The sequence below is a fragment of the Leuresthes tenuis genome, unplaced genomic scaffold (assembly GCF_036924035.1).
Source record: "Leuresthes tenuis unplaced genomic scaffold, fLeuTen1.0.hap1 SCAF_6, whole genome shotgun sequence".
Classification (NCBI taxonomy): Eukaryota; Metazoa; Chordata; class Actinopteri; order Atheriniformes; family Atherinopsidae; genus Leuresthes; species Leuresthes tenuis.
In genome coordinates, this window is record NW_027325360.1 from 36,464,268 (window position 1) to 36,490,390 (window position 26,123).

A 26,123-nucleotide genomic window follows, 5' to 3' on the forward strand; every position below is an offset into this window, starting at 1 on the left:
TCCTCCTTTTGAACACACTCAGTAAATATATCATGTGAATTCCAATGAGGGAGGCTGCCACAGCTTATCATATTTCATGCTTTGAAGATGTGACAATTTGTATGCACATGTTTCACTTGTTTAAAGTGCAGAGAAAAAATCCTGCTGTGGTAATGCTGATTTAAGGCAGGCAGGCCTTGTGGGGCTAAATGCCCCCTGGCAATTCTACGCAAAGCCACATTTGGAAAGAGATGTTCTAAGAACGCAGTTCTAAGAACTGTCCACCTCGAATTTTGTTATAAGAACTGCCCTTCCCCAGGGGAACTGTTTCATTTTGCATTTGCACATGAGTCAGGGACCAGACGTGTCACTTTAGCGCCACACTCAACAACAAAACAAAACCCGCAAAAAGTAAGGCGAGAAGAAAACAACACCACAAAGAAGCTAATATGGAGAGCGAGGAGGCCACCGTGTTCATGGTCTGCATAACGGTGATATTAATCATGGACGATCACATCAGGTGTCTCAGATCGAGGCTGGAAGAGCTCACAGCGAGAGTCAGGAGACGAAGAATCGAGCAGCAGGCGGTACTTCTTCTTCATTTCATGAAGGAAAGAAGGAGAGCAGAGCGCCCAAGACAAAGGAGACAGCGTGTAAGTTTAACTTATTAAACATGCGCCGGTTGTGTCCGTATCGTATGAGTAAACATTTCAGACAAGGGGCGTAGCTACCGACCACCAAACACCTATGTCATATGTGTTCCTATGGAACCCAGAAAAGACCCTTCCTTGGGCCGCGGTCCCTAGTTCCTGAATGCGTGAAAAAACGGCCCTATTCCTGAAAAGGTTATAGGAACTGCAAAAGGTTCCTACAGTGGGAATGCCAACTACCTGAGAGCACACTGAAGTTAAAGCAATGCTGCAGATAGACCTGTTAATGACACCCCAAACCTACTGGTTTATTTCAGTGATGCTGCCACTTATATTTATGCCACTTATACTCAGTGGGTTGCAAATCACTGAAAAGTAACATGCCGTTATGATACTTTTACAATCCTGAAGATGACAGTGTGAAGCCCCATTAACACCACTGGTTGACAAGAACTTTTCAAGAACTGACAAAAATAGATATTACTGATGATAGCAGAGTTTGACATTTCAATGCACTCAACATCAGCCAGATGGAAAATGGTCCTGAGCCACAGTGTCACAGTCCTCTGACTGTCTGGAAAACCTGCTTCAGGATTAATCCAGGATTAATTTTTAGACATGGGGCACTAACTAAATCACATTATCACTAATCAGGTTTAAGCTATTAAAGGGGGGTTGGAAACTAGTTTGGGTACTTCAGAGAACTGGGCTCATTTGGGATGTTTTACTTTTTTCTGCTGCAGGATTTAAACAGAACAAATGTTACCTAAAATATCATAGTGATACAAATCCAAAACAGGGCAGTGGATAAGTTTTCATAAGAACTTACTTATATATTGTTCCCCTCATCCAAATGTAATATTCATATTCATAATAACAGAGATCTGTGCTGCTTCATGTCTCTGGATAGAGAATTGACCTGACGAGATTTAACCTAACCCCATACAATCCATGTTAACAGTATGTTCTCCTGGCACAGCAGAGGATACTGCATGAGTCAGAGCACGTCATGCACTGAGTCACACCATCATACTGAATTAGACACTGAAACTGAGACAAAGAATATTCTTATGCAATTATAGACTGTAGCTTAACAGATGGCAATGTTTGTGAGTCAGTCCAGCACTCTGGTCAAAATTAAATATCTGGCGTTGGGTAAACTGAAATTAGATTTGCACAAAAGACACTTGTGTTCGTCAGAGGATGAATCCAACTGACACTGAAGTCCTCAGCTCTTCATCTTCCAGGTCAAAGTTTTCACCTGGAAATTTTTCAGTAAGTACTGGAGGGCTTGGCACTAAATTTGTTACCATTCAGCTTTTCTGAATTCAAAGCCAAACAAATCTGGTGACCCTTTTTCCTTTAGTGCCACCAGTTACAAGATCAGTGCACTGGGAAAAGTAACCTCTCACTAGCAGGGTTTCCATTGCTATGATTAATTTGTATTTAAAAAATGAGAAATATGAATTTCAATCTTCAATCATCTCAATGGAAACATATCTGAATCATTTTTCTTTTTGCAGCTTTTCAAAATATTTCTTCAGATTTGCTTTGTTATCAAATGGAAACCTGATTAATTGTGATTTGTTATTCCCTGTTTTTTAGTTTGCCCTGTGATGGAATGGTGACCTGTCCAGGGTGTTCCCAGCCTCTTTCCCAATGACAGCTGGGATAGGCTCTGTGCTCGACGTCAGCATGGTAGCATTTTTATTGTGAACATGTTAACATGTTGAAACGAGCATATGGCACCACTTAGCTGAAGTAAAACCTCATGCAGCTTCTGGAACAGCTGACTTTATTGTGGATGCAATGCTATCAGGTCAACTGGGTCACAACAGGATTATGCCATATTTCAACCTCATTTATAGGCAAAGGATTTGCATGAATTGACACATTAGAGAGTGGTTTTGTTGTGGTTGCCAGTAGCATTTGTTTCCAGAAAAAGGGATTTTTAATCACTGATGCCTGTCCAACAGTTTCACAGAGTTTTTGAAGCATTGGTGAGCAATGTTACTTAATGTATTTAAAACATCAGAGGAATGTATGTTGTATCTGTAAGAATAATAAATAGTATCCTTCAGGTGCACACCATAATCACCAAGGTTACACTGTGTAAGTTATGAGGAAAAAAAGCAGCTGCTCGGTCAAATTATCTGTAACAGTTTCACAGGCGACAGCAGAAGGACCTCTGTGGCTAATACATTTCTGCAGCCTATCAGGACGGTTGAGTCTAAAACCTATTTGTATGTGCACGTGTGCTCATTAATCTAGTCTGAATACGCATGTAATGGCCACTGATGGATGGTTGTCTTGGGATGAGGTGATAGCACATAATTAGGCTGTCAGCTTGACCCATCGATGGCAGAAAATTCCATATATGTTGCAGAAAAGCTGAAATCACATTCCTTTTGAACAGTGATAACAAAAAAGAAAAATATATAATCTGAACTGATTAAGAATTAAATTAAAGGATTTTACATGAATGAAGTCAGTCAGTTTCTGATGACACTTCCAAAAGGTTTGAAACTTACGGTTTCTCTTAAGGTTCCATTGTTAACCAGATCTCTAATGAACAATAAGTCACAATCTATTATTGCAGAATTGCTTTACTAATTCAGATAGTTGTAGAATTCAACCTGATGTTACATATACATGATGTTCGATTAAGATGATAATCTGATATGTGATATGGAAAAATATGTGGTACAACTGACGATGCATATGGTCACAAGATTAAGCATTTATCCAACCATCCATTCAGGGAAGGTCAAGCATCTTATGTAAAATATATTTATCAAGACACATTTCTGTAACAACCTGACACAGTATAGTACAGTATAGTTAAAACATTTCTGATCTGATAATCTAGAAGCTTTGAAATGGAGAAGATAAAGCCATTGGATCAGACCTGTTTTTTTTTTTTCCGTTTTTTTTATAAACGTGACTCAGTTACAAGCTGTCATTGGGGGATTGGCACTCTGGACAGGTTGCCAGTCCATCACAGAGCCAACACAGAGACATATGAGACAAACATAAACGCTTGCATTCACTTCTGAAGTCTATTTGGATTCACCAAATAACCTAAGATGCATGTATTTTTGTAAGCCAGAGTACCTTCAGTGAAACCACACAATTAAATGAGATAAAGTTTTGATTTTTTCTTTAGAGTCTAAGAGGTTAAGAGTAATTTCTACCAAGCCAGAATCAATACTGTTCTGATTTATGAAACAGAAATGTCTGAACCTAAATTCTAGCAGGCTTTTTTTCTATCCTTTTTTAAAAAAAAATTCTATGTAATATCCATCCAAACCACATATTTTCTTTTTTTTTCAAGTAAAAACAAACATAGCAATACATTGAATTTTGGATGAATTCCACAGTCGCCACAGGCACGCTCAGGACGGGAGATTGAATCGAAGACGAGTTTCAGTGCAATCTGTTGGTTTCCTTAGCTTGGATATTGTTTTTTAATTGGCTCTACATGAATGAATTGGATTATTTTTAAACTAATTAATTGGATTTTATTGGATTATAATTACAATGAACTGAATTCCAATTTACTATATTATTGGACTATATTATTAAGTGCCTTGAGATGACAATTGTTGTAATTTGGCGCTATATAAATCAAAATTGAATTGATGGTGAGGGGGGATCCGACTGATAGAAGCCTGGACAGAGCCAATAAACTTGACATGCCTTAGGTTAATTTCAGAACAACGCTCAGCTTTCCTACAAAGCTACAAAGATCTCACTCTCTCCTTGAACCCACAGCTTCCCTGTCACATTTCTACAGTATCGTACTGCTCCTCAGTCATTGGTCTTTCCACAGCCTCACTAACATCTGTCCTAGTAACCTCTGCTGCCTCCCCCTCCAGCCCATTTGTCTGTAGCAGTCAGGTGAAGAAGCAACTGGAGACACTGAATCAGAACAAGGCCGCAGGTCCAGATGGTGTCAGCCCCTGGGTGAAGAGAGTCTGCGCTGAACAGCAGAACCTCAGCTGCTATTGTGCTATGTTTCTACAACCTCAACCTTAGCCTGAGCCACAAGAAAGTTACAGTGCTGAGGAATACATCTTGCCTTGTTCTGGCACCTACAAAAATCACAGCCACCTGTCTTCAGTGATAACAGACCAGTTACTCCAACATCCGACATCATGAAAGTCCTGAGTGCTTGTTTATCAGCTGTTGGTGCTGTTCCATGCAATATGTGAAAGGTGGAGCCAGTTTATACCTATACTTAGAAAATTGTGTTAACATAAGCACAGTTTTGACCATGTACCTGCACAGACTCTGAGCTGAACAGGGATATTGCACATGAAGAACACTACAGCAGCACAACAGCAAATCTACAGCTTAAAATGGCTTAAAAAGAAAACAATCAAGGTGTTGCAATGGTCCAGTCAAAGTCCAGATTTCAACCTGATTGAAATGCTAGGTTGGGACCTTAAGAGAGCTGTGCATAAATAGTGCCAACAAATCTTAATGAGCTGGAGTAATGTTGTCAAGAAGAATTCCTCCACAACCACGTTAGAGACCGATAACTTCATACAGAAAACAATTACTGCAGGTTGGTACCACTAGAATTCAAGATGGTTGTAAATCATGGAAAAATAAAAGATTATTGCTGCGTCAACACAATTGATCTGCTACAAAATGGTTCAATGCTTCATAGAAAATGCTTATCAGACATGATCCATTAACTGCCTTGGAGTAAAGCAGGCGCCGCATAGTGTCATCAGCGGCAGAAAAGGTTAAGTTTTGCATGACTCTTTAAAAAAATGGAGTAGAAGGCACTAACCACTAAACAGAACTTGAAGGTTAAAAAATGTAAACAAAACCACTGGACTCGGTATGCCGTGTTAGTTCATGTTCACCAGTAGTGACCATCTTTGTTTCCCAGCGGCAGAAATAGCTGGTTGTAATGTGGCAAAAACCACCTCAAGCAAACCAGAAGGAAATAGAAGATATTAAGCAGTATACATCAGAGCTGTAATTATTATGAGTCACACCAGCTGTATTTTTTCCAAACCACAATTTTGTTTTATAATAATCACAAAACTGCTCAGCCATAAAGAACATTTTCAGTTTCCGCTCAGCCCCCTTCAGGTTTCTGTGGACTCTATCATATCAGAGCTCCACTGTGTCATGGTTTGGGGGTGATGGAGGCGAAGTAACAGGACCCAATTGCAGACACAGACAGGAGCCAGAGATAAACTCAAAGGATTCATTTGAGAAAAATTTTAAATCACAGCAGTGCTGGAAAAAACTTGAAACTAAGGAACTCGAAAATGCGCGAGAGGGACAACAAAACTAAACTCTGCAACGCTCGGAGGGAAAACCATGGGGATCAAGACTACGAGGATGACGGTGGCGGTGACGGGGAGAATGACAGCGAGGATCTGACAAAAACTGAGAACAAACAGGAGACTAAATACTGAGGAGAGGATGATTACTGATAAACTAAACCTGAGGAGAATTAGCAAGGGAGATGGGAATGGAACTGGAGACTAACAGGGAACTGAGGGAAACAGGAAATGAAAATTCATAGGAAACTAAACAGATTAGAAAACCAGAATACAGAACTAAACCAGAAAAATACAAAAACAAAAAGGAGCATGACACACTGTGCTTTTGAAAGGCACAGACAGGGTGTGAACCTCACGAGTTACTTTGGATGTAGACTCAGTGGCTCTGACAGGAAGGAGCAGGCATCTGTGTCTAAAAAGCACTGGGGCTGTTAAACGCCACGTCACGTCTCCTATGCCAGCATCCCCACAAATGTGTGCAGCCACAAACTGGCTAGCAGGGAGAATTAATTCTGGGAAGTGCACCATGCAAGCCCTGTCAGTTCACACCTACTGCCCAGGGCACAATCAAAGCCCAACAGTCAGTGGGTCTACATGATGACATTAACTCGATTATAGCTATAGTTGGGTTATGCTCCTTATCTGAGGGTAATTATCCTTGGATATATGGCGGTGAATGAATCGAATCACTGGCACAAAGCATGCAATACCCTGGTACGATCGGTAGCGCTGTATGCATTTTAACTATCGCTAATAGAGCCACTTCCGGTTGACGTCTTCACCACCAACAACAACAAAACTAAGGCATTCGAGAAAGATGGCGAACAAAGAGCAGGATGAAGCTGCGTCCCTCTTTGCTTTGTGATGAGCTGGTTATGGCAAAAAATGATGCACAACGGCGCATTCTCCATCGCGTTGTTTGTTTGTTTCTGACGGCAGCGACAACAACAGGAATATCGTCTCCTTTGACTTCCGGGTGATGATCACGGGAAAAAATCTCGAGCATGCGCAGAACGCTCGATCCGATCCACTGTCGCCTACATGCTCGTCCAGTGGGCATTTGGATTAAGTTATCCCGGGGTCTTAATTTGATCGCAAGTAACGCAATCCGATTCGATTTCTTGTCAGATTAAGGTGTCTACATGAACTGAATAACTCAATCTTATTGTAATTTAGCCATTAATCCGATCCGATGGCACGCATGTAACAACACTGAGTGTTTGCAGTCGTCTTGTTGAATGTGCTTTAGGTGGAGTAATCGAGTGTCAGTCAGAGTTCTCTCAGTTTGGAGAATTAGAAGTGAATTCTGATGGAGGAGCTAAGCTAAAAGCTACTAAGACGGGGTTCGTGAGAAGAGCAAATTTCTCAAACCTCAAAATCTTCAAAACGGTTTGAGTGAATGCTATATTATGGATTTATAAGTCCCTTTTGCATAAGACAGTATCACAGACTGGGTCTGCTTAAGTTGGTGTGAGTTGCAACAGGGTGTTTTTAATGTGGAAACGTTTGGAAAAATGAAAGAAACCACTAAAAGAAACCTGATTAGGCAACTTGAGTAAAGGGCTGAACATAGATCTATGAATGCTGTACTATGTATGCATTAAATTTATTGCATTTAAAATTAAGCAAAGCAATCCTTGTTACTCTGTTTTGTCTTTTATTAAAGTAAACATAAGGTACTGAGAAGCCAATGTTTTCTTGAAAGCTGTTTGCATAAATGCATTATAAGATTATGCATACTTAAATAATGTACCAGATGTGACAGCAGGGACGCAGCTATATGCAGCTTTTTAAAATTAGCCCATGTTAGAACTAATTTCTAGATAGCAATGTAGTAGAAAGCTACTTGCAGCAGGCTGCCTGTTTGCTGTGACTGAACTGTAAAAGCTTGTTGACTCTCAGCTTGAGATGGGTGCCACAACCACCAGTGAGCGACTGCATTAAAGCAAAAAGAGGCTCAATTAGAGCAAAATGAGACCATCTAATACCTTTGTCCAAACTGTGTACTGCAATACAATATCCTTATCGTTTATGCAAGCATTAAAATTCACTGTATCTGAAGTGCATAGGACATAGATGAGAGCAAAGACAACAGCATACTTTGTTATGGGGGAGGTATAGTATTTAGCATTTCACAATTCATTAATGCCAAACAGTGTATATTAGCTATGTTGCTGCAGGATCCACTCACTTGTTTTGGTGCTTTGAGCCCTGCAGATGTGCGTGATATTGTGCCACTGAGTTGAGTGTGACACTGCAGACTTCACAGGTGTAGCTGCGCTTCAGACCTGGAACCAGAGACACATGCATTAAATGATCCAGTCTGGGAAATAGATACACATTCTGTTTTTCATCCTTCTCTACAGAGGAATGACATTTTTAAATCATGACATGGTGTTTCTTACTCACAATCAATCCATCAGAGCCAAGCAGGCCCTAAAAAGAAGCATTTAATTCCACAAATATGTTTGTGTATGTCTTTCAGGATATGTTTGTTGGTTCTTTTCACAATTTTAGGCTGCTGGATAAGGTTAGAGAAAAAAAACTATATGGTGAACATATGGTGGATTTCAGTTCACAGAGAAAAGAATTTCACAGCTAAATCTGTACGGATTTTGGTTTTATTATCAAGCATATACTTATATACTTTGTCATGTATTTTCATACTGTGTCCTCAATTGCCACAGACAACTCTCCTGATTGAGCTTAACGAGAACATAAGTGACAAGAATATAAATGCCTGAGACCTTAATGTGTGTGTGTGTGTGTGTGTGGGGGGGGGGGGGGGGGGGGGGGGGGGGGGCACCAGAGAGTCCAGCTCTGTGCCCACCACAGATCCAGCCCTCCTCATCAGTCTTTCTAAACGTCCAGCATTCCCTCCTTTTAATACTGCCCTCCAACAAACCACAGCATAAAAAAGGAACACTAGACACAACAGACTGGTAAAATATCAGTCCAGCTGCAGTCCCAGGTACTTATAGGACCTGACAACCTCCACGTCAGAGCCCTCAATGGAAATGGGCTGGACATGGGGTCTCTTCCTCCTGAAGTCTACCACCATCTCCTTCTGTCTTGGAGGTGTTAAGCTGCAGGTGGTTAGACCTGCACCATCCCACAAAGTCCTCCACCAGGCCCCCGTCTCTTTTCCATCTGTAATATATCCAATATAACAATATAACAATCGCAGTGTCGTCAGAGTATTTCTGCATGTGGCAGAGCTCTGACTCATGCTGGCAGTCGGATGTATGAAGTATCTTTGATATATTTGGCAGCAACAAAAGTTAATAAAATGGTCATATTTTTAATTGCACGCCACCAGAATCCTTTACCCAAATCCGGTTGGGGGAGCCGGGTTGATTGTCTCAGTGGTCCTGACGATGTCAGGGAAAAGTTGTAGTCCATCGATAAAGTTATCAGAATTGCGACATACAATGTCCAAAAGTTCCTGGCGGCTGTAGAATGTGTTCGCAAGACAGTTCTGAGTGAACAGACTTGAAACAAGCAGGCAGATAACTACTATTTCGCTAAATCGGGAGAGACGCTGAGCCTCGCGATGTGCACACAACAGCACTCCAAAGGACCTGAGTTTCCGCAGCAGGTAGAGTCTGCTCTGACCTTTCCTGTAAAGTGTATGGATGTTATGAGTCCAGTCCAATTTTTTGTTCAGGTGAACACCCAGGTACTTATGAGAGTCCACTCTCGCTATGTCCATTTCCTGGATGTTCACCGGTGTCGGCGGGGCCTGATTGCGCCTGCGGAAATCCACTACCAGCTTCTTAGTTTTCCCTGGAGATCTGGAGGCGGTTCCACTGACACCAGTCCGCAAAGTTCTTGATCAGTTCTCTGTAGTCCCTGTCATCGTCGACAGTGATGAGGCCGACAATGGCAGAGTTGTCAGAGAACTTCTGCAGGTGACAGTGTGCAGAAATGTGCCTGAAGTCTGCAGTGTACAGGGTGAACAGGAAAGCCAAGACTGTTCCCTGTGGAGTCCCTGTGCTGCCCCCATGTCCGAAACACAGTCCCAAGTCCTCACATACTGTGGGCGGTTGGTGAGGTAATCCGTAATCCACGATGTGAGGTGGTGGTCCAAGCCTGAGAGCTCCAGCTTGTCCCTCAGAAGCAGAGGCTGGATGGTGTTGAAAGCGCTGGAGAAGTCAAAGAATGTGACTCTCACAGTGCTTCCAGGCCTCTCAAGGTGGGAGAGGGCTCTGTGCAGGAGGAAGATGACTGCGTCATCCACCCTGATGTTGGGCTGGTAGGCGAACTGCAACGGATCCATTGATGATCCCACCAGAGAGCGGAGATGGGCGAGGACCAGCCGTTCCAGTGTCTTCATCAGGTGCGATGTCAGCACCACTGGCCTGTAGCTGTTGAGGTCCTTTGGGTGCTGTGTCTTTGGCACCGGCACAATGCAGGATGTTTTCCACAGTTGTGGAACTCTCCCCAGCTTCAAGCTCAGGTTAAAGACGTGCTCCACAAGCCCACAGAATTGGTCTGCGCAGGACTTGAGGAGCCTGGAACTGATGCCGTCCGGACCGGCAGCCTTTTTCACCTTGATCTTCCTGAGCTCTCTCCACACCTGGTCAGCAGAGAGGGACAGATCGGGGCTTGGGGGCAGGGTGATTGGTGGTGTGGGGGAGGGTGGAGATGTGAGAGGAGGTGAGAACATCAGTTGGGGGGGAATGGTAGAGGTGGGGACAGTGGTGGCTAGCTGTGATCTCAGGGCTGTGTGAGAGTAAGTGGGGGTGGGGGAGGTGGAGGAGGGGGGATACAGAGTGTGTTGACAAGGGGGGCTGCAGCAACAAGGACGACTGGGCTGGGGGAGGGTTAGGTGTCTGATAGAACCTGTTGAAGAATAGGTTCAGATCATTCACCCACTTCTGATCCCCCGCAGCCTGGGAGTCAACTTCTCTGTATCCTGAGATGGTCTTCAGGCCTCTCCAGACTCCGCTGACGTTGTTCTGCTGCAGCTGATCCTCCATCTTCTTCCTGTAGCGGTTCTTCCCCTCTCTGATCTTCCACCTCAGCTCCTTCTGCACAGTCTTTAGCCTTTCCTTATTTCCAGACTGAAAGGCCCTCTTTTTCTCCTTAAGAAGGGCCTTTATGTCTGGCTTAATCAAGGGTTTGTTGTTGGAGAAGCTCCGTACAGTCCTGGTGGGTACAGTGTTCTCCACGGAGAAGTTTATAGAGTGATGCAGTGAGTGAGACTGTCAATGTCCTCCCCATGAGGATCGCAGAGTTCTTCCCACATAGTTGATTCGAAACAGTCCCTCAGAGTCTCTTCAGTCTCCTCAGACCATCTTCTCAATGTGCTGGTCACAGCTGGTTGCCAGTGCACGAGGAGTTCATACTGTTAAAATTGGCTTTGTTCTTAGACATTATGTATTCATATTCTGTATGCCACTAAACAATCTATGTTCCTATTTTGTACCTGTCCACTCTGTTCATACAACACAAAGTATGTCCAAGACTTTAGGATAACATAGCAGGACAAAATAACCGGGTCAGATAAAGCATCAGTATTAACACAGATAGGTCTGGTACATTAGATACACGCCAAAAACAACACTCACACACGTTGTTTATCACATCCAAAAAACATGACAAAGACAGTAGTAAACCTGCTCATGTCACTGAAAACTGGCGAGTTATACTCTGTCAAGTGTAAGTACAACCTCTGTGAGATAAAGGTGAATAAATATGAAACGTTATCGGGACTCGGCCTGATGGATTTCCTGCGAGAACTCCGAGTGCCATATGCCATATGCTTTACATGTGACCACTAATAAATACTTTAAGTTAAGATTGCTCCAGCTTGTTCTTGGGCTTCCAATGAAAGAATCGGGCTAACAATACACAGGCCAGAGACGAACCAGGTTGTGGTCTGATCTCCCCAAAGGGGGAAGGGGTGTTGCATTATAAGCATTATGATTGAAGTCCCCAGAGATGAGGAAGAGGGCTCGTGGGTGCTGTGTCTGCAGCCTGCTCACAGCTGAGTGCAGGACATCACAGGCCATGTCACAATTAGCAGAGGGGGGGACAAATGCCGCAATCACAATAAAGTGTGAAAAGTCCCCTGGTAGATAAAATGGCCTCATGCTAAGAACTAACAGTTCAATGTCTTTGCAGCAGAGTTGTTCTTTAACAGTGGTATGACCAGTCTTACACCATCTGTCATTCACAAACACAGCCAGCCTTCCTCCTTTCTTCTTATCGCTCTCCTTTGTCCTGTCGGCCCGATGTAGATTAAATCCACCCCATGTGAATCCGGAGTCAGTGAGTTCAGCCATGTTACCGTGAAAAGCATGATGCTGCACTGTCGATATTCCCTCTGGTGCCGGGTCAGCGCCGTTAGCTCGTCCATCTTAGTGGGAGGAGATCTCACATTTCCCATGATGATGGACGGGAGGACAGGTCTGTGTCGTCTTCTCATGGCAGGACGTCGGGCACCAGAGTCCCTGTCTTTTCCTCCTCAGCTCCTGGGGGACATCGGGCCTCTCCAGGGGCAGCACCGCTGCGTTAAGCTAGATTTATACTCTTCCAGAACGTCGACGATGTCGACGTGACATCTTCATTGAGCATTCGAAGTTCTGCGTCGAGAGAACACGCTGCTCTGCAATTCACCGTAGGGAGGTGTGGCTGTATGTTTGTGTGGTTTCAGAGGTTATAGCCAAATCCTTGATTTTTCTTCTGGTCACAGTTAACAACATCAATGGCAACCGAGGTGGAGCAGCTGTATTTGCAGTTGGAGCTCATCAATATTGAAGAACAAATGCTTAAATTGCAAATGTTGACGCGCAGCTGATCCCTGGTGTAAACAATAGGGGCCATGGCTGCTTCACTGGGCGTCCGGTCATGGGAAAAAGTTTATTTTAAAAAGTTAACGTAGAGTTAAGAGAAACGTGGCAATTTTGGTGCCCAAAGTGCAACTGTTGTTCTGTAGTACTACACTGGATAAATTAGAACACTAGAAAAACTAGAACTATCGAAAAAAGAGAAAAAACGCTAAACTTGAGCGATAGCAGCTGCAACTGCGGCCGCTCTGAGCAGCGCATGTACAAAGAAGGAGCTATAACACAAGAACAAGCTGTGGTTTATTTCTCTGTGCTCTGTGATTTAAGGGCTATTTAAAGGCTTTTTTTCTCTTGGAGATGAAGGACTTTTTGTTTGTATCAATTAGCTCATCTTCACAGTAGGCATGGGCCGATAATCAATAAATCAATTAATTGCACGATAAATTAAAATTAACTCAATGATTTTGCCAGCATCATATATTGACATGTGCATGCATGCTTGTTTTCCTTGTCTCTCACCTCCAAGCAGGCTGGATAACAAGAGGATTCAGTCTCAGCACCTGGGTGTGTTTGTTCCATAGCGGAATTAACGGAGTGAACCCTCCTGCCATTCATCCAATCTCTTTGTCTCTGTGGGGGTAGCCTGGGTCACTAGCCTTGGCTACACAGACAGAGTAGTGTTGGGAACTTTGAGTCTTTTGGCTGAATCGGATCATTTACTCTCGAACAGTAAATTGAACGAATATTTGAACGAGTCATTTCGTTCATTTTTCCAGCAGGTGGCGCTGTAGCCCTACTGTGGGCGTTGCACAAAATGGCCACGGTTCTAAACACTTAACACTGAAGGAAACATAGTTTGCTTCAGCTGAGCTGACAAAGTACAAAACACAAAATGCCACAAACAATTCAAACCATGTGAAAACCTGGGAAAGCAAATACACAATAAGGTGACTCGTGTCTGTATCCTCCCTGCCATTGTTGTTTAAAGGAGACACTGACTCAGTAGCTGTCACGTGACAAATTAACGAACGAGAACGATCCGTTCAGCCCTGTCACGTGACAGCTGGTAGAGAACAAGTGAATGTAAAACTCACATTGATTTTGACAATTAGTAACACAAATAAGTGAGAAAAAAAGTAACAATAAGTTCCCTAAAATGTTAAATAGTGCATTTATTGTGTCTTATTATTATTATTATTATTATTATTATTAGTAGTAGTATATTATTTTATGGTAGAGTATAACACAAAATCAATATGTTGATATAATTTTCAAAAGTATCTATTCACATTATTACATTATCATTTATCTATTTACACACTTCACGCATTATATACACAACAACACTATACATATCTACAAGAACCGAAGACCACTAATTAATTATGATTTCATGACAAATGAATGAACATCACAAATCAGACATCATTCATTTCCTCCTTCGTTTCTCAGTCCACAGTAGAGCCCTGTGCAGGACTGTTTTCTTCACCCCGCTCCCGCTGAATTTCTGACCATTAACCACCCACAATGTGTGTGTTACACTCCCGGCCGCAGCCGTAAAACTTTGAGAATTTATGCCCGCACAATAATAGAAATGCATTGATTTTGTGTCTTCTCCCGTCCCACAGGAGAAAACACGTCATTTTATAGGCTATTAATAAAGAGATTCACGGACAATTGAGAAACTTCTCCAAATATCACACTTGCCTTGCTTTGTCTTTGTGCTGTAAAGACCTTCTTTGAGCTTCCTTTCCACATCATTTATTGACATCCTGTCCCTAGGCTACATCCCGATCTCACAGTGTTTTTAGCCGCCAGCCACCAGCAGTTGAGTTGTGAACGAATCAAAACTGTTTCCTGTGCGAGGAGCCGTAATCCGAGGAGTTGACTCGTGAACGAATCAAAACTGTTTCCTGTGCAAGGAGCCGTAATCCGAGGAGTTGACTCGTGAACGAATCAAAACTGTTTCCTGTGCAAGGAGCCGTAATCCGAGGAGTTGACTCATGAACGAATCAAAACTGTTTCCTGTGCGAGGAGCCGTAACCCGAGGAGTTGAGCCGTGAACGAATCAATACTGTTTCCTGTCCTGCTGACTGAGTTTATGCAGCTGCCGCCTGCCATGTGGCGAGAGAGGGTACTGCATGGAAATTAATGAATCATTTCTGTTTCCTGTCGTGCTGACTGAGTTTATGCAGCTGCCGCCTGTCATATGGGGAGGAAGGGTACTGCATGGAAACGAACGAATCACTCACTGAGACTACTCGTTACTCCCGAGTCATATAAAAGATTAGTTGATATCGAACGAATCGTTCGCGACCGACACATCACTAAGACAGAGTGCAGCAAGTGAGCCTCGTGCGTTGTAGCGTGAGAAAATAAGATAATTGCAAAGCCAAACGCCACAGCTCCGGTGTGGGAATATTTCGGCTTCAAACCGAATGAGCAAGGTGAGCCCATCAACATGGACGAGCCAGTGTGCCGAATTTGCTCAAAAGTGGTGGCAACACAACAAACTTGCATGCCCACCTAAAGCACAACCACCCGACACAGTTTTTCCCAGCTGGAGAAAAAAACTGCACCTCGAGATGAGGAGCCTTCCTCCCGACAGTCAACACTCACTGAGGTGTTTGGTCGACAAAGTAAATATTAACAGAACAGCGCAAAATGGTGTGCGCTCACATAATTTTTATTCAAGTGCAATTTTAACTAACGTAAACTGAGAGTCCATTTTATTTTTTGTTTTATTTATTTATGATATTTAAACTTAAATATTTAAAAATTACAATTGTGTAATACACATAAATAAAAGTTTGTTATATTTAAAAGGGTGTGCATTATTATGATATACACTATTTGTTTACAATATCGTTTATCGGCAATAATTTGTGGGACAATATATCGTCCAGCAAAGTTTGTTATCGTCCCAGGCCTACTTCACAGTTCATATATTTTTAGGTGATTAAATAGGCAGAGGCAGAATAAATTGCATTCAAATGCCACAAATGTTTGAGATGCAATATGTATTAATTGTGTTATTAAAAGTGATTTGTAGATATTATAAACAGACATAATTTAAGCTAAGGTGACCAGACACCATTTTGGGTGGCCTGTCCCCGGTCAAAGCTGTCCCCGAAAATGTCCCGGATTTTGACTGAATGGGGGGAAATGTGCGCAGACTCCAGTTATTACGGTAGCCATTTAACGCATCGCCAGAGAAGACGCAGCAGCGTCAACAACAACAAATAGGCGGGGAAAAAGGAAAGAAAAAGAGACCAGTGACTGCGATAAATGGTATATTGTGTATAAACTTATTTATTTTTGAGTGAACTGGCAGTAGACTGGGCTGTGAGTGTGTGTGAAGTGATGTAACATTCAAGTAAATATGATTGTTTATCTGAATTGAAGACCAAACTTAACGTCATAAAAGTCAGTGAACGTTAACATTATGACACTGTTTTCCTTTCCGTCATTAGTGAAGCTGTAACGTTAACATTAGCATGAGATTACCAGGTGAGGACATGCTCTTATTCTATCCAGGCTCCTGAGGTGGAGGTGGATGAATGAGAACATTGTTATGTCATCCATTTTTTGATTGCCACCTTTTGTGTAATGAAAGCTGGTTAAAAGTAGGGCTGGGCAAATATTATTTATTTATTCATTCACGTTAATCGCATGATTTCCTGTTATCAATCACGATTAATTGCATTGTTGTATGGAAAATCCAATAATGAATTCAAAAGTAGCAAATAACACACTTTTATTGAAACTGTACAGTCATATAATTGAAGTACTTCGGTGATAAGACAATTCAACGTTACAGTGCTAACAAATAACTTTGTCAAATAACTTTGCGCCTCTGGAAGAACATGGAAATGAAAATGGCCATGTAAAAGTTCCATAACCTTCTCCATGTTTGTTTGGCCCGCTTCATCCGCCTTTTTTTTTTTTTCTGAATGTTTCCTGTGAGCCGCAGTGGTAAGCAACATACTAGTATGCTCAAAATGTACTTTATCAAAGTAAAAGCCAGTAAGCAATAGACGTCTACAATATAAATGATAAATATTAAAAACAGCGTTAATGGGAGACAAATAATTGTCAATGACAATGAATTCATTAGTTAACCAAAAATAATGTGTTAATGTGCCCTGCCTTAGTTAAAATACACGAAAAAGGACTTTTTTATTTCATAATGATAATATTTAATGATTTTTCACCGCCGCATTGAAAATGTCCCCGATTTTCATTTCAGAACTGTGGTCACTTTAATTTAGGCTATTACTTCAAAGTGAATTTACTGACTGGTCGATTGATAGATCGACCGATTGACTGATTGAATTACATTTACCCCAGGGATATTAAGGGAATATGAAGAGAAGCAGAAATATTGAGCTTCTTCCTCAAAAAAAGACAACAGTTAGAGCCAGCCCAGCTACTACCAGCAGCAATGAGGCCCAGACAAGTCAGCAGTCGAGGTTCAGCAATATTAGTGATGAAGAGCAGTCAGCTCCCCAGGGACAGGATGGTAGGTCATGCTTAGATAGTTTGAATTTACCATGTAGGCTCACATTCAAGTTGTTTGTCACTCCAGTTATACAATTATAACTGTCTTAAACATCACTACAACATTAATTAATGTGCATAATACATAAATACACAAACACATATCCATGGGATGTAGATTAACAGGCAACTCACAAGAGTTGAAAAACAACAGACAACGTAAAGTGTTGTAAAAACACTACAAGTACTCGGACGCGGACGGAGCTACTGAATTGGCCGGTGCTCTTGGGAGCGCCGGAAGAAAGAAGTTTGAGATATTTGGCAGCAACAAAAGTTAATAAAATGGTCATATTTTTTATGGAATGCCACCAGAATCCTTGACCCAATAATGTCTGTAATAGCGCCCTGTTGCTCCAAATTATAAGCACCCTGCGTATTTGCTATCATGTTGTACTTATCTTATTGTTTATGAAAAATAGCCATATTGATCACCTTGCTCTCACAATCAAGTTTGCTCCTCCATAAATATGGCTTGGAGCAAAAGGCCAAGAGAAAATAAATGCCAGTGTGCACTCACTGAATCGTATTTCCATATTCCCCTGAATCAAATTTTCCCCATGAAAATGTATTAAATGTATTATTTATTTATTAAATTGTGTCACTGGGGATCGAACCGCTTAAACTTAGAAAGCATCTGCGTAATGTCAGTGTTGCGGCAGAGAGCGATGAAAATCTGCAGTTTGTTAATTTACTTCTCAGATGGTGAGGTCAGCTGTTTCCCTCCTAATATTTTGATGGAGAGCAGTACTTCCCTCAGAGAGAACAGCAAAGCTTTCCCTTTCACTTCCCTGCTGATAAGCTGCACAATAACCACTCTGTCAGTGTGCTGCCAGCAGGACTGCAAATTCAATTTTGTGGCAGCATCCCCAGACACAGTCAGGAGCTGACATAAAAGTTCTGCAGCAGGCTGTAGGGGTCTGCTCTGCAGCAGCCCTTTGACAGTCTGCCTCTCAAACATCTTTTGAAAGGGTTAAAGATTATACAGCGGCTCCGGTATCCATCACTGCCAGCCACCTCTGGCCCCTCCTTCATGATGCTGCCTTGCATGAGTGATGAAGCTCTGGGAACCCTCAGGCCTCTGTAATTCCTCCCCTCCATCACCTTTACTTCCTACCCTCGGAGGCATTGCAGATGAGTCACTGAAAATTTGTTTGTTGAGCTGAGAAAAGAGCGGCAGCCCAGGAGAGAATGCAGAAGAAGAAAAATGTGCTCTGCAGTCTCATTTATTTGGATTAAGCTGGGATTTTGTTACAGAATAAAAACAGTAACAGGTTGTGGAGCTGATTAATGTGGAGAAAAATGTTGTCTGATGTCTTCTGTCTTTATTTGGTCTTAGGGTAACACTGAGGTAACTTTTGAAAGAAAGTAGCCAGTGTATAAAGTAAAGAAAAGTAATATCAGGCAGAGTAGTGAAAATCTGCTCATCTCAGCTGCAGTTCAAACTTCAGGACATATTCACAAAATGTCTTGAAACTAAAAGTAATTAAAATGGTTATACCATAACAGTTTTCAATAGTTTATATAAGAGCTTTTCTACAGTTTATAGTGTGTGAGTGCATGGATTTTCATTTATGTGTATATGAGCATTTCAATAGTATATATTAGGGGTATGAAGAGATCTTGCCATGCCATGTGCCACGAGATCTCGTGAGATTACACTTGACAATATTTCTATGAGCGATCCAGACTTATATTCGTGACCTGTGGGGGCAGTAATGTGCCTTTGCTACATCTAGCCTGCCAGAACCTAAAGAAGGAGAAGGAAAATAAGAAGAGGAGGAGAAGAAATCTTGTCTCGTCTTGTTCTTGTGAACCAAATATCGTGTCTCGTCTCGTGAGCTGAGTGTATCGTCATACCCCCAGTATATATAAGAGCATTTCATTAGTGTGTAAGGTTTTTAGCATAGTATGTAAGAGAGTTTGATTTATTATGTTTGTATGTAAGTTAATTCTGAATAATGGCCCTGGTGGCTCCCCATACAAAACTGTTCAAAGCTCTCCGCAGATGCTCCACATTTCCTATCACAATTTTGACTTGGAAGTAACAGATGAAGTTGGCATACAGAAGCACAAAAAGCAGATATCAACTAAGAATTTATTCAAGGGAGAGCATGTGTCTATTTAAAAAGTTAATCATACAGAAAGCATGGCATGTAGAGACCTGTAAAGCTGTCCAGTTTACCGTTCAACTTGGCAGCTGAATAATTCATCAGTTGTTTCTGTTTGTGACATGTCTGCTACATATTCAGCCTTCTCCGCCTTTCCTAAACTGCTAGCACTATTGCACTTTAAAACTATTTAAAGTAAGCTAATCAATATCAAAGTTCTGGACATTTAGGTCTAGTCATTCATTCTCCTGTTTTACGTCACCCTCCTAAACATTTATCTAAAATCACAACTAATTTTGATTACATCATCATCATAAACAGTTTTTCGAATGTTATGATATCAAACAACACATTACTATGAGAGGCTGTTTAGGAAATAATTCATACTCTCTCACAAACACGACTAAAGTTACACACGCACGCTTGCTATCATACTCTCTCATAAATACTACTATAGTCACACACACATACTATCATACTCTCTCACACACACTATTATATTGAAACACACAGAGAGGATCCGCTCTGCCCTGATACACCTGTTGCTCCAGGTCTGAAGATCTGCCGTATTTCCTCATCGAGATGTGCTACGGGAGGGCTATTGATTATTACAGTTTGAAATTTCCGACGTTGTAATCACATTGGAAGAGGTTCAAATGTTATTTAAAAGTGCAATTGCCTCACTTGACACTGTCCCAGTCGACCATTTTCACATGTTAATTCAATTCAATTCAGTTTTATTTATATAGCTCCAAATTACAACAATTTTCATCTCAAGGCACTTAAACAATATAGTCCAATTCAAGCCAATTGGAATTCCATTCATTGTAATCATAATCCAATGAGATCCAATCGATTAATTTCAAAATAATCCAATTAATTCATGTAGAACCAATTCAAAAACAATATCCTAGCTAAGGAATTCAACAGATTGCACTGAAACTTGTCTTCAGTCCAATCTCCCGTCCTGAGCATCCCTGTGGCGACTGTGGAAAGGAGGATCATCTGAGGATCATCTGGAGGATGAGGATCATCTGAGTCATCCCTAACTATAAGCTTTATCAAAAAGGAAAGTTTTAAGCCTAATCTTAAAAGTGGAAAGGGAGTCTGCTTCCCAGACATTTACTGGCAGCTTATTCCACAAGAGAGGGGCCTGATAACTGAAGGCTCTACCTCCCATTCTACTTTTAGAAACTCTGGGAACAACAAGTAAACCTGCAAAATATCTTACAATGAGACCTTTAAGATATGATGGAGCTCGGTCATTAAGAACTTTATATGTGAGGAGAAGAATCTTAAATTCTGTTCTGAATTTAACAGGGAGCCAATGAAGAGAAGCTAAAACTGGAGAAACATGAACTCTCCTGTTAGTTCTCATCAGAACTCTGGCTGCAGCATTTTGGATCAGCTGGAGGCTTTTCAGAGAATATGTGGGACAGCCCAATAATAAGGAATTACAGTAGTCCAATCTTGAAGTAACAAATGCATGAACTAGTTTCTCTGCATCACCTTGAGACAGGATGTTCCTGATTTTAGCAATATTACGAAGGGGAAAGAAGGCAGTCCTAGAAACCAGTTTTATATGTGCGTCAAATGATAAATTGTGGTCAAAAATAACTCCAAGGTTCCTCACTGTAGAACTAGAAGCCAAGGAAATACCATCTAGAGTAACTATATAACTAGACAATTTCTCCCTGAAGCGCTCAGGTCCAAAGAGAACAACTTCAGTTTTGTCTGAATTTAAAAGCAGACAGTTCTGAGTCATCCAGGTCTTTATGTCTTTAAGACAGGCTTGTAGTCTGACCAACCTGTTGGTTTCATCTGGTTTCATAGATAAGTACAGCTGAGTATCATCAGCAAAGCAATAGAAATTTATGGCATGCTGTCTAATAATGTTACCTAATGGAAGCATGTATAAAGTAAAAAGAATCGGTGCAAGCACAGAACCCTGAGGAACTGCTGCACTTGATGATACATCAGTGATGATCGTGGGAATGATTCCATCAATCTTCTCTCTGATAGAAACAATTTTATTGATAAATAATCTCATGAAACATCATGTTACATCCATGCAAATTGGTCATCTTAGAGGAGGCGGGACTAGAAGAAACAAATGATAAGAAGATAAGAAGACATATTCGGTACCTATATACGCAATGAGCCAATCAGAAAATGAGAATTCAAGTTGACTTCTGTTTCAATCAAACTCTCACACTTACTATCAAACTCTCTCACACCATCAAACTCTCTCACTCTTACTATCACACTCTTGCACACACACTACCATACTCTTGCACATACACTACCAAACTCTCTCATATACACAATTATACTATAGTAGTGTGTGTGAGACAGTATAGTTGTGTGTGAGAGACTATAGTACCGTGTGTGTATGAGTATAGTAGTGTGTGTGAGGCAAGGCAAGGTAATTTTATTTATATAGCACCATTCATACACAAGACAATTCAATGTACTTTACAAGAGAAATATATTGAAGGAACAATAGATCATTAAAAACAAAAGCTAAAAGCAAGAAAAACAGTGCAGAAAATGCATTTAAAAAGCAAACATGAAGCAAAAGCAAAAGCAGACAAATATAAAAACAATAGCTACAGATTTTCCTACAATATCTAGTTCACTGGTAAGCTGTAGTAAATAGTAATGTTTTAAGTTGACAGTTTCAGTCAACCTCAGATATTCTGGAAGTTTGTTCCACAGGCGGGAAGCATAGAAACTAAAGGCTGCTTCGCCTTGTTAGGTTTTGATCCTGGGCACACTGAGTAAACCTGTTCCAGATGATCTGAGGGTTCTGGGTGCTTCATAACGTACCAGTAAATCAGAGATGTATTTAGGCCCGAAACCATTTAGTGCTTTATAGACAAGTAACAAGATTTTAAAATCTATCCTTTGACACACAGGAAGCCAGCACAGTGTCTTAAGCACTGGTGTAATGTACTCCACTCTTTTGGTGTTGGTGAGGACTCTGGCAGCAGCGTTCTGGACAAGCTGCAGTCGTCTGATTGATTTTTAACTCAGACCTGTGAAGACACTGTTACAATAGTCTGCTGAAAATGAAAGCATGAACAAGTTTTTCTGTAGAGACTATAGTAGCGCGTGTTTATGAGTCTGTATGAGTATAGTAGTGTGTGTGAGAGGCTATAGTAGTGTGTGAGACAGTATGATAGTATGTGTGTGTGACTATAGTAGTATTTGTGAGCTAGTATGATAGTAAGTGTATGTGTGTGTAACTATAGTAGTAAGTGTGTGTGACTATAGTAGTGTTTGTGAGAGAGTATGATAGCATGTGTGAGAGACTATGACAGTAAGTGTGCGAGCAAATGTGAATTATTTCCTAAACAGGACCCACTCATACAAAAGGTCATACACTTGACCTTATCTTTTCTAAAAGTCTAGATTTTAAAGTCACAAATGCTCCAGAAGTTGTCATTTCTGATCATTTTTTTAAGCAATATGCTGATATGTCTGATTAAACAGCAATGGATTTATCTAAAAACAACGTAAAAAAAAACAAAAAACATTTCCTTAATGTAGACACTGATGACATTTTCATTGATGAATTCTCATAGCGCACATTATATATCTAATTGTAATGTGATACAATGATGGATAATTTCTCCAATAACATGTCTCAAATCATTAATTACTAAATCATTAATGCTAAATTGAAGTAAATCATTAATGCTAAATCATTAATGCTAAATCTGTCAATTTATGTGCTCCAACAAGGGCACTTTGGAGAAACAGTGAAAAAGTAAAGATTGCAATGTTACTCTGCTGGAGGGCGGAAATTACAAGTTCATTTTGAGATCTATAAAAATACACTCTAGTGTTACATGACTGCAAGGCCGTAACTACCATAGAGGACACCGAGGTCGTGTCCTCTGTATTATTATTATTTTTTTTTTTTTGCTTAAATTGTGGTGATTTTATATTTGAAGAGCCAAGAGTAGCGCGGCTGTTTAATAAAACAGTGGCTCAGTTTGGGCATACGCGTCATCAACAACATTCACTGTCTATGGTAACTACTGTAGTGTCTGACACTTTAGAAGGCCAGGTTCGTGTGTTTGGGGTGTCCAGACAGGAGATGAAGAATGGTAATCATGAACATCTGGAGAAACATCCCTTAGTACCCATGTGTAACTCCCTTAGTTAAGAATGTCCAGGACAACCACACCATGGATATATAGATATACATATATCTTGCAGCCTAACTATTGAGCCCACGCAGGCTCAACCCCTTAGGGAAAGGTTTTACCTAATATAAGGGGTGAAGCAACCCCAGTGAGAGAGAGATGACACAGACTTTTTGGCTTCAAGGATCTCTCCAGATTTGATGCATCTATCTGTAATTCTGATACAGACCTGGTGACCAGTAAACTACTTCGGTGTTCGACCAAGTCTGTGTCAGCAGAGTTTTTCCTGTATCATCTACACATCGGCTGTTTGAAGGCGACCATCCCTTATACACCACACTACCACACATCGGACTTTGATGTTATCGCTACCGTTAGTGTGTCAGTCAGTCTCACCAGTCACTGGAAGAGGAGCACATCAAGCTAAACATGTAGGTGGAGAGCAGTTTAAGTGGTAGATGACTGTGAGAAAAAAATGCATTTTAATGTGGAGATATTTTTATTGCAGCCCAGCGTACAACTCGGATAGCAAGGAAACATCGAATCAAAGTTTAATTTTGGTTAACTCCGTCAGTACCGGTCGTCAATCAATTTCCACCGGTTGAGTCATCATTCATTTTGCGATTGAAATGTCAGCGACGTCTTCGATTGAAAATTAAACGTTTATTCAGTGTTGATATCTCAATGTTGGATGTTGAACCTGTGATATATTTCTGCTGGAGTACAACGCAGCAACACTGCACAGAGCAGATGTGTGGGACAGGAAGTCTAACTTTCTGTGGTAACTTGCCCTTACTTCATGACTCACCATAATGGTCCTTAAAAAAGCCTAATAATGCTCCATTTTTACCTCAAATTTCAAAAGCTCTGCACCGTCCTCAAGGTTTTTTAAGACTTCTGACATCTGAAAACATGATGTTGAAATGGCGTATTGTTTTCATTTCTATCAGTTTAGTATTTAACTGTGTTTATAGTTTCAAGAGTTTTATTTGTCACATACATAATCATACATAGTACAATGTGCAGTGAAATTTTCTTTTTACCTGCCACCAAGAATTAAAGATAAGAATTTAAATATAAATAAGTTGAATAAAAAAAACCTTGGCACAATAATACCACACAAAATAAGAAACTAAGAAAAATGCTTCAGTAAAAGTGTAGAGTATTAAAATACAAATGTAAAAATTTACAACATTAACAATATCATTAACGTTAGCATTAAGGTGCAGGTGAGTGAGATAGTCCAGTTTAACGCTCATTGTTGAGCAGACGGATGGACTGGGGGAAGAAGCTTTTCCTCATCCTCTCCGTGTTGGTTCTCAGGCAGCGGATCCAATGGCCTGTTGGCAGCAGGGAGAAGAGTGACTAGGGTGGTGGGGCTGCCTGAGGATCTTCTCGGCTCTCGACCTGCATTTGATGTAGATGTCCTGCAGGTCGGGTAGGGTTGCCCTCCTAAGGGCCAAGAGGTCCTGTTTCTTGCAGCTGCCCATCCATGGTGCTCCCACTCAAGATGCTCTCAGTGGTGCAGGTGTAGAGGTTCCTGAGCACCTTGAAGCCTGAAGTCTCAGGACAGGTCCTGTGAGATGGTCACACCCAGGTATTTGAAACGGTCCACCCTCTCCACCTCAGACCCGCCGATGCAGAGCGGATGGATGTCACTCTGCTGCTTCCTCCTGTAGTCCTTGGTTTTGCTGGCATTCAGCAGGAGTTTATTCTCCCAGCACCATCTCTCCAAGTGAATTATGCACTAATTGAAGGTTGATTTGACTCTGTATGTAACAAGGTCAATGGGAAGTGTAACCAGCTGCGTCATGGCTGACTTGCTACTTTCGGATGCCTTAGAGCGTCAGGCTCTTGAAAGAGAGCCTGTGTAGATATCCTTGCGGAGACAGACAAATGGCTGACATCGCATCATTTAGATTGCCAAGGACTGTGCTGCTGCAAATATGCAGCTTACTAGAGTCACAACTTCAGAGAGAAACACGCCGATCAAACCCAATTCCACCACACATCCAGGTCCTCAACACCCTTGGATTTTTGGCCACAGGAACCTTTCAGAGGGAGATTGGAGACAGATCGGGTGTGTCCCAGTCTGTGAGTCGTGCGCTCTCCTTGGTTATCAAAACTTTCATCACTTTATCACCCACAGTACAAATTCAATCAAATCAAATTCCTGCTGTCGAACAAGTACAAATTGAGAGGGACTTTCATGCCATGGCTGGACTGCCAAACATAACCGGAGCAATAGACAGCACACATATACGCATCAAAGCAGCTTCACCTTATGTGTTCCCTTTTCTCAACTACAAACAGTAACACTCCACCAACTCCCGAATCACATCAGACTCCAAATACAACCTTTAAAATGTCTTTGCTCAGTGGCCTGCGGGAACGCACGACTCCTTTGTGCTGCAAAATTGCGCAGTTGGCACATGTCTTGCACAAGGTGTGCATGGAGATGGCTGTCTCCTTGGTAAGTGACTTGTCTGATTGTTAATATTCACCATGCAAACGTCATAAGATTATTTACCTAAAAATCACTATTTTCTCCAGGTGGTCGAGGCTATGC

The 26,123-nt window shown here is 41.4% G+C and overlaps 1 protein-coding gene across 1 annotated transcript in view; it reads right to left on the reverse strand.

The window, feature by feature from the left end:
• Window positions 1–26,123, reverse strand: part of LOC140310343 (zinc finger matrin-type protein 4-like) — a 232,985-nt gene that overhangs the window by 39,976 nt on the left and 166,886 nt on the right. The window contains exon 6 of the mRNA XM_072388619.1: window positions 8,130–8,226. Coding sequence (XP_072244720.1) covers window positions 8,130–8,226 — 97 coding nt within the window. The remainder of the gene's footprint in view (window positions 1–8,129; window positions 8,227–26,123) is intronic.